The 16,330-nt window shown below is 39.3% G+C and overlaps 2 protein-coding genes across 3 annotated transcripts in view; one reads left to right on the forward strand and one right to left on the reverse strand.

Moving 5' to 3' along the window:
• AAGAB (alpha and gamma adaptin binding protein) overlaps positions 1–4,326 on the reverse strand; it is an 89,294-nt gene extending 84,968 nt beyond the window's left edge. Inside the window, exon 1 of the mRNA XM_058294383.2 lies at positions 4,148–4,326. Within this exon, the coding sequence (XP_058150366.1) occupies positions 4,148–4,220 (73 nt within the window). The 5' untranslated portion in view covers positions 4,221–4,326. The remainder of the gene's footprint in view (positions 1–4,147) is intronic.
• Positions 4,327–4,400: 74 nt separating this feature from the next.
• The window catches only part of IQCH (IQ motif containing H), a 310,616-nt gene continuing 298,686 nt past the window's right edge, over positions 4,401–16,330 (forward strand). For both annotated transcript variants that reach the window (XM_058294384.2, XM_058294385.2), the window contains exons 1-3: positions 4,401–4,542; positions 10,826–10,948; positions 12,161–12,255. In XM_058294384.2, coding sequence (XP_058150367.1) covers positions 4,492–4,542; positions 10,826–10,948; positions 12,161–12,255 — 269 coding nt within the window. In that variant the 5' untranslated portion in view covers positions 4,401–4,491. The remainder of the gene's footprint in view (positions 4,543–10,825; positions 10,949–12,160; positions 12,256–16,330) is intronic.

Raw genomic sequence — 16,330 nt, forward strand, 5'->3', positions numbered from 1 at the left:
TTACAGATTTCCAAATTCCCATATTTTACAAAAAGAATTTTGCTCCAAATATTCAGATGTCAAAATTGAACTGTTTATAGTTGCCGAGCTGGCATTATATACTCTACACCCAAACTAGTCTCCAGGGGCTTTTCCATCTAAAGCTCCATCTAGGGAAGCAAAATAAGATGTTAAAACTTACATATCTACATTATAATATTTTCATAGGTGGCACATATACCTATTTTCACTGAAGGGCAGGAATAGTATCTTAGTCATCGTTGCAGCCACTGTTAATGGCACAGAGACTAGCTCTGAGCTTAAAAATTATTTTTCAGAATACATTTTCCCAGAATAAAAGTAAAATGTTAATATCAGATATGTGATTGGAAAAAGGTCCCGGAGACTTGGCTTGCATGTTATATATAGCATTGCAGAAGTCCCTTAAGTTTCCTTAGCTTTCATTTCATGTCCCTTTAAAATTCTACACTGTAAGTAATGCCCCTTTTATTTGATAACAGATATCCACCCAGAATACTGTAAGTAAGGCCTCTGAGTGGCAAAAAGAATTTTAAAAGTTTCTCACAAAGGCCATACGTGCACTTTATCCTCAAGTTGAGGCCCACTGGGTTTTTTTGCCCCCACCCTGTTGTTTTTGCTGCTATGTCCATTCGCTGTGTGATCTTCTGTATCTCTGTCTCTTTTTTTTTTTTTCTTTTGGTCTTCTCATCTTTCTCCTCTAGGATTCACCAGAATTCCATCCTGGGGGCCTCTGATGTGGAGAGAGGTTCCCTGCCAATTGCACCACCTTAGTTCCAGTCTCTGCTGGGCTTCACCTTGACTCCCCCCTCCGTTCCCCTTTTATTGCATCATCCTCTTGCTGCGTTTCATTTGCATGGGCACTGGCTCATCACGTGGGCACTTGGCTCACCATGTGGGTACTCGGCTTGCCACATGGGCACCCACTGAGCACTCAGCTCGCGGTGCATGCATGCTTTCTCTTCTTCTTTTTCACCAGGAGGCCCCAGGGATCAAACTCAGGTCCTCCTATGTGGTAGGCAGAGGCCTTATCACTTGAGCCACATCTGCTTCCCATTGCTTTTTATTTTATGTATATTTCTAACAAACTTAGTTCTCTGGCTATGAAATATTTCCCATTATTGGTCAAAAGCAGCAAAATAGATCAGACATTAAAAGAAAAGAGAAGTTGGGGAAACGCTGAAAGTGTCTCTTCCTGCTGTACGCAATGGAACCAAGCCTTTCCAAAAATGTAGATCTGGCTTAATCCAAAACCATACTATGACCTAACTATCACTAAATATTTGACAAAAGTCATTAATTATGATAATTTTGTCAAAGGAAAAACTGAACTGAACAATGTGAAACAGGTAAGGATGATCTGATTCATAGCTACCACAGTAGGGGAGAGAAGAACTCAAGTCTGCTGGAAACAAAGGACAGCAAGCTTTTAAAAGACTATGAATGGGTTGGGAGATGGGAGTGGGTGGGAGGTGTTAGAGATATACTAAGGGTACAATTAGGACCACATGGTTCAGAATGTTTTCCTTTGTGATAATTAGCCCACCTGGAGTCAATAAAGACCAGGAAAGAGGAAGAAGAATAAGGGAAAGGGGGGGGGGGCAGGTGAGGTTAATAACTCAGAATAGCTAGCATCTGAAATCTGTATATTGTCACCTCCCTGTCTGAGTTTTTCTCTGCAGTCCCATAGCTGCAGTATTAGTTTCAAGGTAGACAGGGCCAGGAGGGAACAGTGTTAGGGGTAGGTAAGGAGCAGAGCCACAGCTTCGTCAAGAGAAAGAAAAAGTCCTGGTCAATCTCCATCCCTTATCCCAAAATTAGATTCAAATCAGTGATTTACTTAATTCAATCTTTAATGATGGTAAAGCAGAGGGAATACTCAGCGAATAATTCATTCTAATGCTTCCCACCTCAACTCTACTCTTTAACCTTGGAAGAAATGATAAAGCCCTCTTTTCCAGTTCATTTTTCCTTACTCAAATTATCTCATTAATTTTTTTTAAAATCACATACCACAAATACAATAGCAAAGAAAAAGTCATTAAGTTTAACCTGAGTTGGCTTTTAACTTATTTTAAAAATATAGGGATAAAGTGGCTTATCTTACAGAATTAATCATAACTGTAATGTCTCTAATATATTTGGGAGAAGTATAGTGTTTCTACTTGCCAAATGCAGGTAATCAATACCTCCAAGGCCACTGCCAATTCTGCTCCCAAAACCCCATGATCTAGTACCATGGCCATCATGTTTCTTAAAGACTGGCATTAGACTTTCATATAGCATAGGGGAACTTAATGGAAACAGGTCTTTTGTAAACCTAAATATACCAAGAGTTTTAAGAACCTTGAACAAACTCAGCTATGTTCACTAGATGTAATTTATGATGGAAACTAATTTTATGATGTAATGTTAAGTGAACAAAATCAAGAAAAAAATCATATATTAAATGTAATTTTTTTAAACTATACATTACAAAAACTATGCATTAGGAAGGAATTGCACTGAAATGTCAACAGTATTTGTGCATGGGTAATGAGACTACAGGTGATATTTTCTTTTCTCCACATGCTAAATTTTACCTAATGAGGATGCACTACTTTTACAAAGAAACACTAGTTTAAAAAATAAACAAAAAAACAAAACAAGCACTGCTTAGAGGTAAGGATATACATAATTAGAGCAGTTAGTTATCATTTAGTAACTACTGTAATTAAATTTTTACCCTTGCAAGGAACTTTCTAAGTGACTACATGATAACTAAGTCATAGAATATTTGTACTGGAAGGATATCATGCTTAATTCTGTCATTTGATAGGTGTAGAAAAAAATTATAGCTGAATGATGCTTTACAGTTTACAAATGGCTCTCACAAATATGTCACATCACCTACTAAGGAGCAGAGAAAGAATGTGCTTTAATATTTACTACTTATCAAATGCTTACTATGTGCTAGCCTCTGGGTTAAACACAAGGATGGATTAATTGTTCCCAATTTAGACTTAAGAAAACTGAAAGGCAGAGGTTAAGAACTTGCCCACGATCACACCAGCTAAAAGCCACTGCTCTAACTCAAAGCCATGCATTTAAAGCAGGAGTCTTAAGTTATAATCAACTTCATAGAGCTCTTTAACGACACAGTTGAGCCTAGGACCTAGGCGGTCCTCTCTCTACAACAGTCTCCTTATCTAGGGTTTCTTTTAAGGCAGGGGTTCTTAAGCTTTTTTGTTCCATGTACCCCTTCTCAGAATGTAGTGGCAGTTACTTTTATAACGCTCAACCAGTGTCGGGTCTAACAACTACCATAATTTCGAAGTATGGATGATCGTGATTTTTCTAGATATGCAACTGTAATATGACGTGAACATGACTGTAATGTTATTGCATACATTTGTAAGTGAAGGAAATGCTAGATTTCAGTTAGAGGTCAGAGAAAACAAAATAAGTTGACTTTTTTCAATTCAAGCTCACGGATCCCCTGAAATCTTTCCACGGACCTAACAACCCGTTTTTAAGGATTACAAAGTTTGACAGCCACTATGATGGTCCAGAGGCAAAGGAAAATGGCTTAGTAATACCAAAAAAAAAAAAGAATATTGGTGGTGAGTTTATGCCTCAGAAGGAAGGCAAGGAAAAACTTCGGAGTGGAGAAGACAAGACTAACAAGTGTTATATACATTTAAGGGTAGCCAAACTGAACACATGAAATTCGGAGAAAACACTCCACCCCAAAAGTCAGGACATCAGTGTCATTAATTCCTGCACCCTACACTCATGTAGCTCAATACAGTTTCCAGAGCACCCTTCAGTTCTTTATCTCACTGGATCCTTACAACAACCCGTGGAGTGAGGTGTACTGGGCGCGGAATAACTCCACTTTACGGAAGGAACTGAAACTAACGCAGCAGTGGATCGGACGGGCAGAAAAGCAACCAGATTCAGAATGAACCTCGGATGGCGGGTGGAGTGGCTGGGAACCTCCACCCCGTAAGCCTCAGGCCACCGCCAAGGGGAGAAAGAGCCCAAGGTCCGCGGCGGGACAATGCCCAGGCAGAGGCCTTGGTCCTGGGGCTCTCGCCCGCCGAGGATCAAGAGCTTTGGAGGTGGGTCTAGCTCCCTCGCTACTCACGTTGAACCAGCCGGTCCCCGGTGAAGGTGGAGGAGCAGCTGGTGACAAGCGCACAGGGGACGCCCGCAGCCATAGCTGCGCCAGCAAGCCGGTTCCGTCTGGAAGCCGCTTCCGCCTTGGGCTGCACCACCGCCGCCGCCGCGCGGGGGAGACACGCCAGCCCGAGAGTGTTCTCGGAACGCACTGGCTGCCGAGACTCCTCCCTCATCCCTCTCTTCCGCTCCGGGCTTAGAACCCGCCGGGCCGCGCGTGGTGTTGTCATGGGGACGGACGCCCCAACTCGTAGGCTTCAGTGCCAGGAGACAGCGCCTCCGAGCGGGAGGTAAACCTCTCGGGCCTTAGCCATGGCAGAGGAGACTGCAAACTACGACCCCATCGGATCCATCTTAGTCCAGGTGGGAAACGGGCCTCCTACAGCCCTGCCCAGCTAAACACTTTGGAGCGAGACCCCAGAGCGCCCGCCGATTTGGGGCGCGGCACCAAGACTGCCTCCAGCAAGCACGGGGCTCAAGGGGCTCTGCCCCTCAGAGAACTACAAAACAGACCCTCCTAGGTCTCGCCCGTGGGCCCAAAAACACCCCCACCCCCACCCCCACCCCCCGACACACTTTCACCGCCCTACCTTACCCTGGAGGTTGAGCTTCCCAAGGCACGACCATCCTGCTTCTGGTAAAACTCCTAAGACCTTACACTCGGTTTATCACGCTCACTCCGGAACTTGTCCTTCAGAAAACCACGTCTTGCTTAGAGGTACCATTTAAAAATGTTATGTTCTGAAAAATCTGAACTCATAACTGGGTTCAAGTGTGGAGGAGACAAATCAGACAGAATGGGGCTCTGGGGGAGTCCCTTACATGAGCGCGCATTCATAGGAAAACACATTAATGATAACTTTGATGGCAAATCAAGTTAACGTTTTCAGTATAGAAATGTGATAAATTTTTAAAACTCGGGGAAATAACATTTTCCAAACCTGAGGGGGAAAATATCAAGTCCTGAATTCTCCAGTGTAACTCGATTTTGCAACATTTTCTGAAATGGTTAAGTAAGGAATTTTGTTGTTTTCACACTTATATTCTGTAATTTTTAAATGTTATCGCAACTCTTATATTTCGCTCTATTTGACTAAGGCTTAAAGTCATTTGGCTACAGTCACTTTAGCAGGATACTCTCTCAGGTCTTCAGTGGGTCTAATTATTCTTTAGGTCAGAATTTTGATTTCTTACTTCCCACTGATAGAGACTTTACTAAATTCACCTTTTCCAAAACTCAAACCCGTACACTCACCTAGTTTATCCCCATTGTGAATCTTACTCAGATTTTCCTTCACCATTTATCATCCTCTCTTTCACTCCCCACCCTCCAAATCTATGGCCCATTTTTACAGACCCCCAAACAATTAAAACACTAATGTCAACTCCTACCCAGAAGCAGCCAGTTCTTCCGCATAGTATGCCTCACTCTTTCTACAGGAACAAGTTTCTCTTTAGTTTCCTCAATATTTTCAGACCTACAGCATCTTTTAAAAAAAAGAGTCCAGAATCTGGGCAGAATCTTCCCAGAGCCTCCTGTACCCAATTTCACACCTTCCCTTGAAATAATACTATATCCCAAGACTGTTCCCATTGTGATTTGGCATAGTGTTAACTGAAAATAGTGTTAACTGAAAATCTAGACGAATCCTTTGCACTTCACAGTGGGATCCAGAAGGAGCAGTTTTGTCAACCTAGGATATAACATTAATTGATGTCTGTTGGCACTGAATTGCACAATGGGTCAGAAGAGCTAAGAATAGTCATGTTCATGCTAGGCAGCACCTCCCACTGGTTAAAAGCGTTACTCTGAACCTGCTAAGTGGAGCTGTGTAGAATAAGGGAGCCAACATATTAATCTGATCGAGACTGACGTCTGCATATAATGTAAAATACTCCATGGTAATATGTAGAATATGTATAATAAGGAAATTTGGAAAACCTTCCCTTTCCCAATGAATCCTGAGTATTGTGAGCATATAATACCACTCTCGGACATGGCAACATGGATTCATTCCACTTTGGCATGGAGCTGTGATTTATTTCCTTCTAGCAGGCTACCAACAATCAGCATATCTAGTGGAAAGAACACTTGATTAGAAGTCAGAATGCCAAGTTCTGACCCTGGCTCTAATATTCCCCCAGGTGGATAACTTTAGGCTAGTCATTTCACCTCTCTGGGCCTCAGTTTCCTCTTCTGTAGGATACATAGCTTGAGTTAGATCCATTCTGACTCTAAATTGACTCAATTTCCACAAAGCTACATGATTTCTCTTTATTGTAAAGTGAACTTCCTTCATTGTTAGCTTAGGCAATCAAATTGTTTCTGGCAGTTATGTGTGTGTGTGTGTGTGTGTGTGTGTGTGTGTATAATTGCCTATAAAGCAGAAATACTTTAAATCTCTACTTTTTTACCCTAATACAGCATGTAGCTGTGTCTCAATCAGATACTTTAGGCAACTCTTTAGACCAGTGGTTCTCAAAGTCGTCCTTGGACTAGCACCATCAGAACCACTGGGGATCTTGTGAGAAATGCAAATTCTCAGACCCAAACTAGACTGACTGAATCAGAAAATTTGAGGGTGGAACCCAGCAATTTGTTTTTATAAATCCTTCAGATAATTCTGATGCACGCTCAAGTTTGAAAGTCATTACTTCAGATCACAAAGTAAAATATAAACCATTATATGATTTCAAAGAAAAATTATAACAAAGTTAACATAGCATTTAGTATGTATCATGCACTGCCACAAGTGCTGTATATATTTTAACTCATTTAACACTTAAAAAAGGCCCCCAGGTAAGTCATATTATTATCTGCACATTATGGAAAGGAAACTGATCAGAAATATTAAGTTACTAGTTCAGGGTAACACAGCTAATAAATAGTAGAGCCAGGATTTGACTTAAGACAGAAGGCTCTAGGATCTGTGCTTTCACATACTGCCTTTCATGAGTATTGTGAGTCAACATACATAGAAAATTCAAGCATTCTTCTCAAACCCTTTAAATTCTTCATTCTTGGTATAAAAAGAAAGTTTTCCCTTGCCAATTTACACTATTCTAGATATCTGAACTCTGCCTTTTCCACTAAATTTTCACCAATTTAACTTTATTTATAAGCTACTTATTAACATAAAACATCTTTATTCTGAGAAAGAGCATAATGGTTAAGCATGAAGTTTCTGGAGTCAGACTGCCTGAATTTGAATAGTTCTACCAAATAACCAAATGTATTACCCTGTAAATCTGAGGTTCCCTCAAGTATAAAATGAAGATAATAATATTAAATCCCTCATAGGAGTTTTGTAAGGATTAAAATATAGGCTAATAAAGTATAACACAATAAATGCTGAATCTTTGGATAAACTATTATATCCAGCACAGGATTGAGCCAATAAATACTGAATGATTGGATTATAACCTAGTCATTAATTTAGTCTACAAAAATTAATGTTAGGTTAAAACATGAATGGAGTGAGTGGATGTAGCTCAAGCAGGCAAGAATGAATTTTAGCCCCAACTGACAGGGAAAAAAACTAAGATCCAAAGAGGTAGCATAACTTGCCCAAGGTCATATAACAATTGTATGTTGATCCTTAAATAGGTTATGGCATGTTGTGTAACAATCTTGAAGTGTGATGGTGTTGTCAGGGATGTTCCTAGATGCTTTCTTTTATTAATGATCTTAGAAGCTTTGTTTTTATTCTTCATTAATAATAATGTGGTCTCTTTTAAATATATCTTTACGAATGCTTGCTTGCCCGAACTATTAAATATATGCCGGTACGACAAGGATTATGTAGTCTTGTAATCAAAATTAGGTTATTAGTTATTTTGGAAATCATATTTCAAAAATCCAAATAGTACCAACCTTGGAAATAGTAGATCTAATTGACAATTTAATTTTATATTATCACTATCTTTCTTATCACTTCCTCTGCCTGGTTTGCCTGGAGCATACAATATAAAAATAAATGGGAATAAAGATAGCTAGAAGTGATGAGAATGACTCAGCCAAACTATCTTTAGCAGAGAAGAATAAAGTAGAATTATGAGACCACTTCTGAAAATTAAGGAGTCTGCTTTCATGGTGCTTTTAAATTCTAGAGCAAATCTTTGCTGCATTAAATCTTTCAACTTCCTTATTAAGCAGCCCTGTCCCCAAACTGTCAAAATAATAATCTTCCTCCAAGTAGGAAATATATGGAAAGCCATGTGTTTAATGATCACATAGATAGATGATGGGTGAAATGTAAAATTTCAATACAGTAGATTGGATCTATTTGAAGAAAGAACAATGATTTGGAATTTAACATCTCTTCTGCTATACAAGACTTGTGAAACATTTTCTATAGTACTTGCCTTTACTACAATTATATAGACAGATGGGTAGAAATTAAGAGGGAAGAAGAAAATACCTGGCAAGTAAAGTACAAGTTCTTCAGAAAGATTAAAGGAGAAATTTAATTCAATGAATATTTTACTGAGTGCCAGTTCTGTGCAACAAGTTTCACTGGGTTTTATAATTCAGGAAAGGAGAATTAATATTTGTTGAGTGCTCATCTATGTGGCTAGCACTGTACAAGCACTTTACACACTCTAACTCATTTTATTCTTACCGCCATTCTAAGATCGCTATTAATTATCTCATTTTACAGATGAGAAAGCTAAGCCTCTGAGGTTAAGTAACTATTTTAGTTTCCTAGGCTGCTCAAGCAAATACCATGAAATGGGTCAGATTAAACAATGAGAATTTATTCCCTCATGGTTTTGAGGCTAAATGAAAGTCCAAATCAAGTCGTCATCAAAGCAATGCTCTCTTCCCAAAGACTGGTGTTCTGGGGCTGGCTTATAGGGCAGTGTACATGGCAGCCTCTCCCGACCTCTCTGGTATCTTCTGGGTTCTTTTGAATTTCAGCTTCTTGCATCCCTGGCTTTCTCTGTGTGTGTGTGAATTTCATTCTGCATATAAAGGACTCTAGAAATAGGATTAAGACCTATCCTGACTGGGTTGGACCACACCTTAATTGAAGTACCCTAATCAAAAGACCCTACTTAAAATGGATTCACACCCACAGGGATGGATTAAGGTTAAGAACATGTTTTTCTGGGGTACCTACAGTGCCAAACCATCACAGTAACTTTCTCAAGATCAGTTTAGTAAAGGAGGAAGAAGGGGCCCAGTTAATATTAATATTTGCCTGGCTCCAAAGCCTATATTCATTCATTTTCATCTATTTTACCTCGTTTTCATTCAACAATTCTAAGAGATAGAGTAATTATTCCTTCTTTTTCCCCCTTGATGAAAAAATACAGTGTTCAGAGATTTTGGGTGCCATTGATGGAGATCATGTAACTAGTAAGTGGTAGAGCTAGGAATTCTTTTCAGCTGCCTTTTATTCAGTCCTTACTATGTACCATGCCTACTACATATTATCTCAAAACTCTGAAGAAGTATTATTTTCCACACAAGGCAGCTGAAGAATCCAAATCTTCAGTTTTCTGATGAGTAATACAATGCTGTTTTCACTCTCCCAGCAGCTTATAGGCATAATTATAGAATGACACATGGAGTTACAAATACTAGAAAAGGGAAATTCATTACATTCAAAGGAGGAACCAAAACATGGGCCTAGAAGTGGGACTTGCCCTGGAACTGCATCTTTGTACTTTTCAAATGTCTTTAGATAATAGTAAATCAGCCGGCAGCAATAATTAAGACAAAATAATGCAAAGAAGTACATCTTCATCCATAGTCTTTACAAGAAAGCAGTAGGTGTGTTCAGATTTCAATCTGTGAGCCCTGAAGGCTTTACATGACAATTTGTGCAGAGTACAAATGACCAGATGTGTCTGCCAGTCTGTAATGCCCATAGGTGAAAATATGCAAATTCTGATATTTTGAATACCTGGCTCCATGGAAAAATTCGAGAGTAATCAATAGCATAGGCTGGATCAATGTTTGCGTCCAGCTATACTAATAGAGAAAAAGGTAAACATTTCAAAATGCCTTTAGCAACCCAGTCTGCAGATTGTTATTGGTGTGACTATTGCTGAAACAGGTGTTGGATTCATAAATTTGCATAACAAAATGTTTTTTTGTGGCAGCAACCCATATAATAATTGGTGCCATCTGTATTTATCTGTTGAAATTTGTTGTCTAATATGAATTCATAGACTCTCACACTGTGTAATTTCATAATTTCCATTTTATTCTGAGGGTGCTTGACATCTGGGAGAAATATAAATTGAAGGAAAATGTTAAAATAGTGATATCTGTTGCTTTTTCCTCATGAATCATTTTCATCTTTGACTACATGAAACAAGAACAAGGCCACAGTACCTAGCACTACTTCTTCAGAGCAGAAAGCAGGGAAGATACAGCTAGGATGGAAAACTAACAGGTCCTATCAACATGTTTAGAATATTCTTTTGAAAGGCACTGCTTCCCTTAGGAACTTCTTTTTGTTGGATGTTTTCTTTTCTTGGCTCTTAGAACCAAAGAGAGTCCTTATCAGTGAATATATAAAATCTTTATTATCTTTAGCAATTCAATCACATTGCAAGCCTTTAAAATAAATAACTGTTATAGGGGGCTATTTATATATGTATTCTTTTGATATTTTATGTTTTATACATACAGGTCCATGAAGACCTTTATCAGTTAAAGGAGAAATTAACAAACTTCCCACTTGCAGATAAAGGAGACACACTAGACATTCAGAATCTTGAAACAGCAATCAAAAGGACTGAAATGGGATTAAAAGTAAGTAGAGTTTTAGATATCAAGTAAGTTACTGGAAGGAGATGAAAATTCCTTTAAAAGAAAAGAACTGTGGTTCTTGTAAGACCCTGGGTTATACTGTAACTGAGTTGGACTTGGATGGTCATTAACATTCTCATTCTGTTCCTTTTTGAATAATAATGATAATTATTACTGATTGATTGATTTACATCCTGTCACAGTCCATAAAGAATTTGAGATGTTGATAATGTAAATTTATGCAATGACAACCCCTAACATGTGATTTGATGAAAAGGTCTTAGAATTTAAAAAGAAATTACTATCAGTCCAACAAATCTAAGCAAAATACACTGCAATGTGTATCTAGCAGCTTCACCTGGATTTTAAAAATATAAAAAGTTGACTTTTGCCTAATAGCTTAAATATTTTGAGATTATTCATTCTTTTAATATTGTAATCAGGTGGGTAAAGCAAAAAAAAACCAAACCACCAATTTTGGAGCAGAGATATGAAGTCAATAGAAATATCATCATTACAGATGGATATCTAAGGGAGAATCCAATCTTCATCCTAGAATAATATTCACTTATGAAACAAGGATGCATTAGCTAATGAGGTCCATCTTCCAAATAAGGTCCATCTCCATCTTCTAGACTGCTTACTGTCAAGTGTCTCTGCTCTTGCTTCAGACTTTCACTCTACCGTGTTATCAGCTTCATTTCTCCATTCCTGAGGTTGCGAGAAATGCGAGGTATTTTGTAGCCTCACCAAACTAGCATATCATTGCCCTATTTTACCTGATGGTAAGAGGACTAAACCCAGCTGGAGTCTTTGTAGTGGCCATTTTAAAGAATCTCTTACCTAAAGGCCAAATTCTTTCTTCAGATGCTTACTTCAAGTTCCTATAAGAGAAAGACATTTTTCCATGTCTGTATCACCTAGTAAATTTACCTGAATAAGCAATTTACTGACTATATACACTGTGTCTTTTGTGAAGAGTGCTATAGGTCACCTAAGCTTTGAGTCTCATTTATTTATTATGCTTTTTGGGATAGTTAAAGTAATTTGGCCTTGAGATGCCTAATGAGACCTTAGGCATGTAATAAACACATAGCATGTTGTGTCTTTTGGCTTAATTACACGATTCAGGGTGTTAACCTAATGAAATGGAATAAATTAGCTGAGTATCTTAAGTCCACTATAATGGCCTAAACCTCAACTTTTCTGTAACAGATTCACATCGAAAAGTATTTAAGTGTTGTAAACCATCATGTGTTAACGACTCCTGCTAATGATGAGAACTTATTTCCTCCTCCAGCTTCCAAATGGTAAGCAAAATACCCATTTTTGAACCCAAACTATAAAAAAATAACTTTTCTCATTCCGGTGAAATGACTGTAAGGGCAAAATTTTCTTTACCTTGTTTACATCCCTTCTACTAATTTCAGCGGAAGTCTTGCATAAGAAGTTAAATGGCATAATTTAGACTTTAATGAAGTTTATTCTAGTGAGTTCTAATATAAGACAGTAATTTCAGGGTACTAAGTTTGATCTTACTTTTTTTAAAAAAATATTCAAAATTCACCTCCTAAAGGAAATATTTTAAAGTGAATCAGTTTATACTACTTCATTTCCAGTTCTTGAAATATCATGTGTGTTTTGTTGTAATGATGATTTTGGTATCCAGAGTAAACAAAATATAAAACAAAAATAATAAAATTTTCTTGAAATATTATTCATGTTAATATATGCTAAAAAGCTCTTCCAAAAAATTGAAGAGGAGGGAAAATTACCCGGTACATTTTATGAAGCCAACATCACCCTAATATCAAAGCCAGATAAAGACACAACAAGAAAAGAAAATTACAGACCCATTTCTCTAATGAACATAGATGTAAAAATTCTTAACAAAATACTTGTAGGGAAGCAGTTGTGACTCAACTGATAGAGTGTCCGCCTACCGTATGAAGGATCCAGGGTTAGATACCCAGGGCCTCCTGGCCCGTGTGGTGAACTGGCCCACATGCAGTGCTGCTGTACGCAAGGAGTGCCGTGCCACGCAGGGGTGTCCCCCACATAGAGGAACCCCATGCACAAGGAAAGTGCCCCACAAGGAGAGCCACCCTGCGCAAAAAAAGCACAGCCTGCCCAGGAGGGGAGCCACACACACGGAGAGCTGACACAGCAAGATGACGCAACAAAAAAAGTGACACAATTTCAAGGAGCCACATGACAAAAATGCAAGCGGACACAGAAGAACACAGCGAATAGACAAGAGAGCAGAAAACGGAGGGGTCGGGGAGAGAAATAAATAAATCTTAAAAAAAACAAACTTGTAAATCAAATCCAACAGCATATCAAAAGACTTATACATCATGACCAAGTGGGATTTATTCCTGGTATGCAAGGCCAGTTCAACATAAGAAAATCAATCAACGTAAGACACCACATTAACAAATTGAAGGAAAAAAACATGATAATCTCAATCATGCAGAAAAGGCATTCAACAGAATCCTTTTTTGATAAAAACACTTCACAGAATAGGTATAGAAGGAAATTTTCTCAATATGATAAAAGGCATATATGAAAAACCCATAGCCAACATCATATTCAATGAGGAAAGGTTGAAAGCTTTCCCTCTAAGATCGAGAACAAGACAAGGATGCCCACTGTCACTGTTGTTACTCAATATTTTACTAGAAGTTCTAGCTAGGGCAATTAGACAAGAAAAAAAATTAAAGGCATCTAAATAGGAAAAGAGGAAGTAAAACTCTCACTGTATGTGGATGACATGATCCTGTACTTAGAAAATTCTAAAGTATCCACCACAAAGCTGCTTGAGCTAATAAATGAGTTCAGCAAAGTGGCAGGATACAAGAGCAACACACAAAAATCAGTAATGTTTGTGTACACTAGTATAGAACAATCTGAGGAGGAAATCGGGGGTAAATTCCATTTTCAATAGCAACAAAAAGACTCAAATACCTAGGAATTAATTTAACCAAAGAGGTACAGGACCTATAAGCAGAAAATTACAAAACAATGCTAAAAGAAATTTTAAAAGACCTAAACAAATGGAAAGGCATTCTGTGTTCATGGTTTGGAAGAATAAATATGAAGATGTCAGTTTTACCCAAACTGATTTATAGATTCAATGCAATACCAATCAAAACCCAACAGCTTACTCTACAGAATTAGAAAAGGCAATTACCAAATTCATTTGGAAGGGAAAGTGCACCTGAATATCCAAAATCATTCTAAAAAAGAAGAGTGATGTGGGAGGAATTTCACTGCCAGACCTTGAAACATATTTTGAAGCTACCATAGTCAAAACAGCATGGTACTGGCTTAAAGATAGACACATTGATCAGGGGAATAGAATTGAGAATCCAGAAATAAACCATCACCTATACAATCAACTGGTTTTCGACAAACCCACCTAATTAATGTTAATGGGACAAAACTAATGGCGCTGGGACAACTGGATATCTATTACCAAAAGAATGAAAGAGGACCCTTATTTTACTCTCTATCCAAGAATCAACTCAAAATAGATCAAAGACCTAAATATAAAAGCCAGAATCATAAAACTACTAGAGGAAAATGTAGGGAAACATCTTTAAAACATTGTAATATGTGGGGTTTTTTTGGAACTTAAACCCAAAGCATGTGTAACAAAAGAAAAAATAGATAAATGGGACCTCCTCAAAATTACATACTTTTGCACCTCACAGGACTTTGTCAAAAGGATGAAAAGGCAGCCAACTCAATGAGAGAAAATATTTGGAAATCACATATCCAATAAGGGTTTAATATCAAGGATATATAAAGAGATGTTACAACTCAACAATAAAAAGACAAACAACCTGATTAAAAAATGGGCAAAAGGACAACCAGCAAGATGGCGACAGAGTAAGGAGCTCCTAGAATCAGCTCCTGCTACAGGGCAGTTAGTAAATACCCAGAGCTATCTGGAGCTAGCTGAGGCACCTGTTTGGGGGCTTCAGGAGTCCAGAAGAACATCCTGCCACATCCTTGAAGGAATGGAAGGAGGAAACTGCCCATCTGCAGAGAAGATTCATAAGTAGAGTTCTCCATGCCACAGAGGCTGATGCCCATCTTCTGCTGGAGGCACAAGCCATCTCAGGAGCTGTTCCATGGCTGGAATTGAAAGCTGCACTTCCCCAAAATGGGAGGAAGAGATGGTTGGGCCCCAACTTCAGCTACTGATGAGTAAACTCAGCGGGCTAAAATACAATCCTGAGAACAGCTAAAGTTTGAGCCTGTCCAAGTCAGAAAGAGTCTGGGAGCCACCATCTTAACTCTGCACCTGGCACAAGGGGAAGCGGGGCATACTGAAAATCCCAGCGCTGGTGGGGGCTTGCTTCTTTCCATCCAGGTCAGATGGCAGCTCTAGCCTAGGCCCCAGCACCACCTCTGGCAGGGAGGAAGCTGTGGGGACCTGCAACAGCCTCACTGGAAAACTACTGGCCAAGCCAGAGGCCAGTGATCATCCTACACTAGGGGCACAAGTCGCCCTGGGAGCTATTCTGTGACTGGAATTGGAAGCTCCATTTCCCAAAAACAGGGGAGAAGAAGACAGTTGTCTGCCGATTTTAGCTATTGATTCCTAGACTAAGATGCCTAAGGAATAACCCTAGGAATAGCTGGGGTGTGAATCTGTCCAAGAAGGAAAGAGGCCAGTGGCCGCCATGTTGACTCCACCCCAGCCTGAGGGGAAGCCAGGCTAACTGAAAATCACAGTGATGGTAGGAACCAGTTTCTTTCACCCAGATCAGCCTGCAGCCCTAGACTAGTCTTCAGCCCCGCCTCTGGCGGGGAGGAGGCTGGTGAGCCCTGCACCAGCCTAACCAGGTAACTGTGGGTACCTTTGACTGGCACAGACTGAAAACTGGAAGTCTACCAGGGCAACCCTGGTCATCTTGGACCTACACTGCATAGATTGCTGCCCACATGTGCAGCTCCATCCCCGCCCCAGGCAGGGGGAGAAAGGGGTGTGACCCTTCATCAGTCTCTCTGGGCAACTATAGTCTAGGTTTGCATGACTTGGATTATTCCACACAGCTGTGACTTTGCTCATACCTCTGGCAAAGGAGAAAGTTCAGAGAAGCTTCACTGGTCCCTGGGACAATGAGGGTATCTTAGGCCTCCACAGCTTATAGCACCAGTTACATCCTTGGCTCCTACTTCTCAACCAGCAAGGGAGAAAGGGCAGGAAGCCCTAAACTAATGAGAAAAATTGCACCCAGAATAAATACTCTAGTAAGCCAGATGCCAAGACACCAACAAAAAATTACAATCCACATCAAAAAACAGGAAGATATGGCCCAGTTAAAGGAACAGGATAAGTCTCCAGATGACATAAAGAAATTGAGACAACTA

This window comes from Dasypus novemcinctus, chromosome 3, assembly GCF_030445035.2.
Source record: "Dasypus novemcinctus isolate mDasNov1 chromosome 3, mDasNov1.1.hap2, whole genome shotgun sequence".
NCBI lineage: Eukaryota > Metazoa > Chordata > Mammalia > Cingulata > Dasypodidae > Dasypus > Dasypus novemcinctus.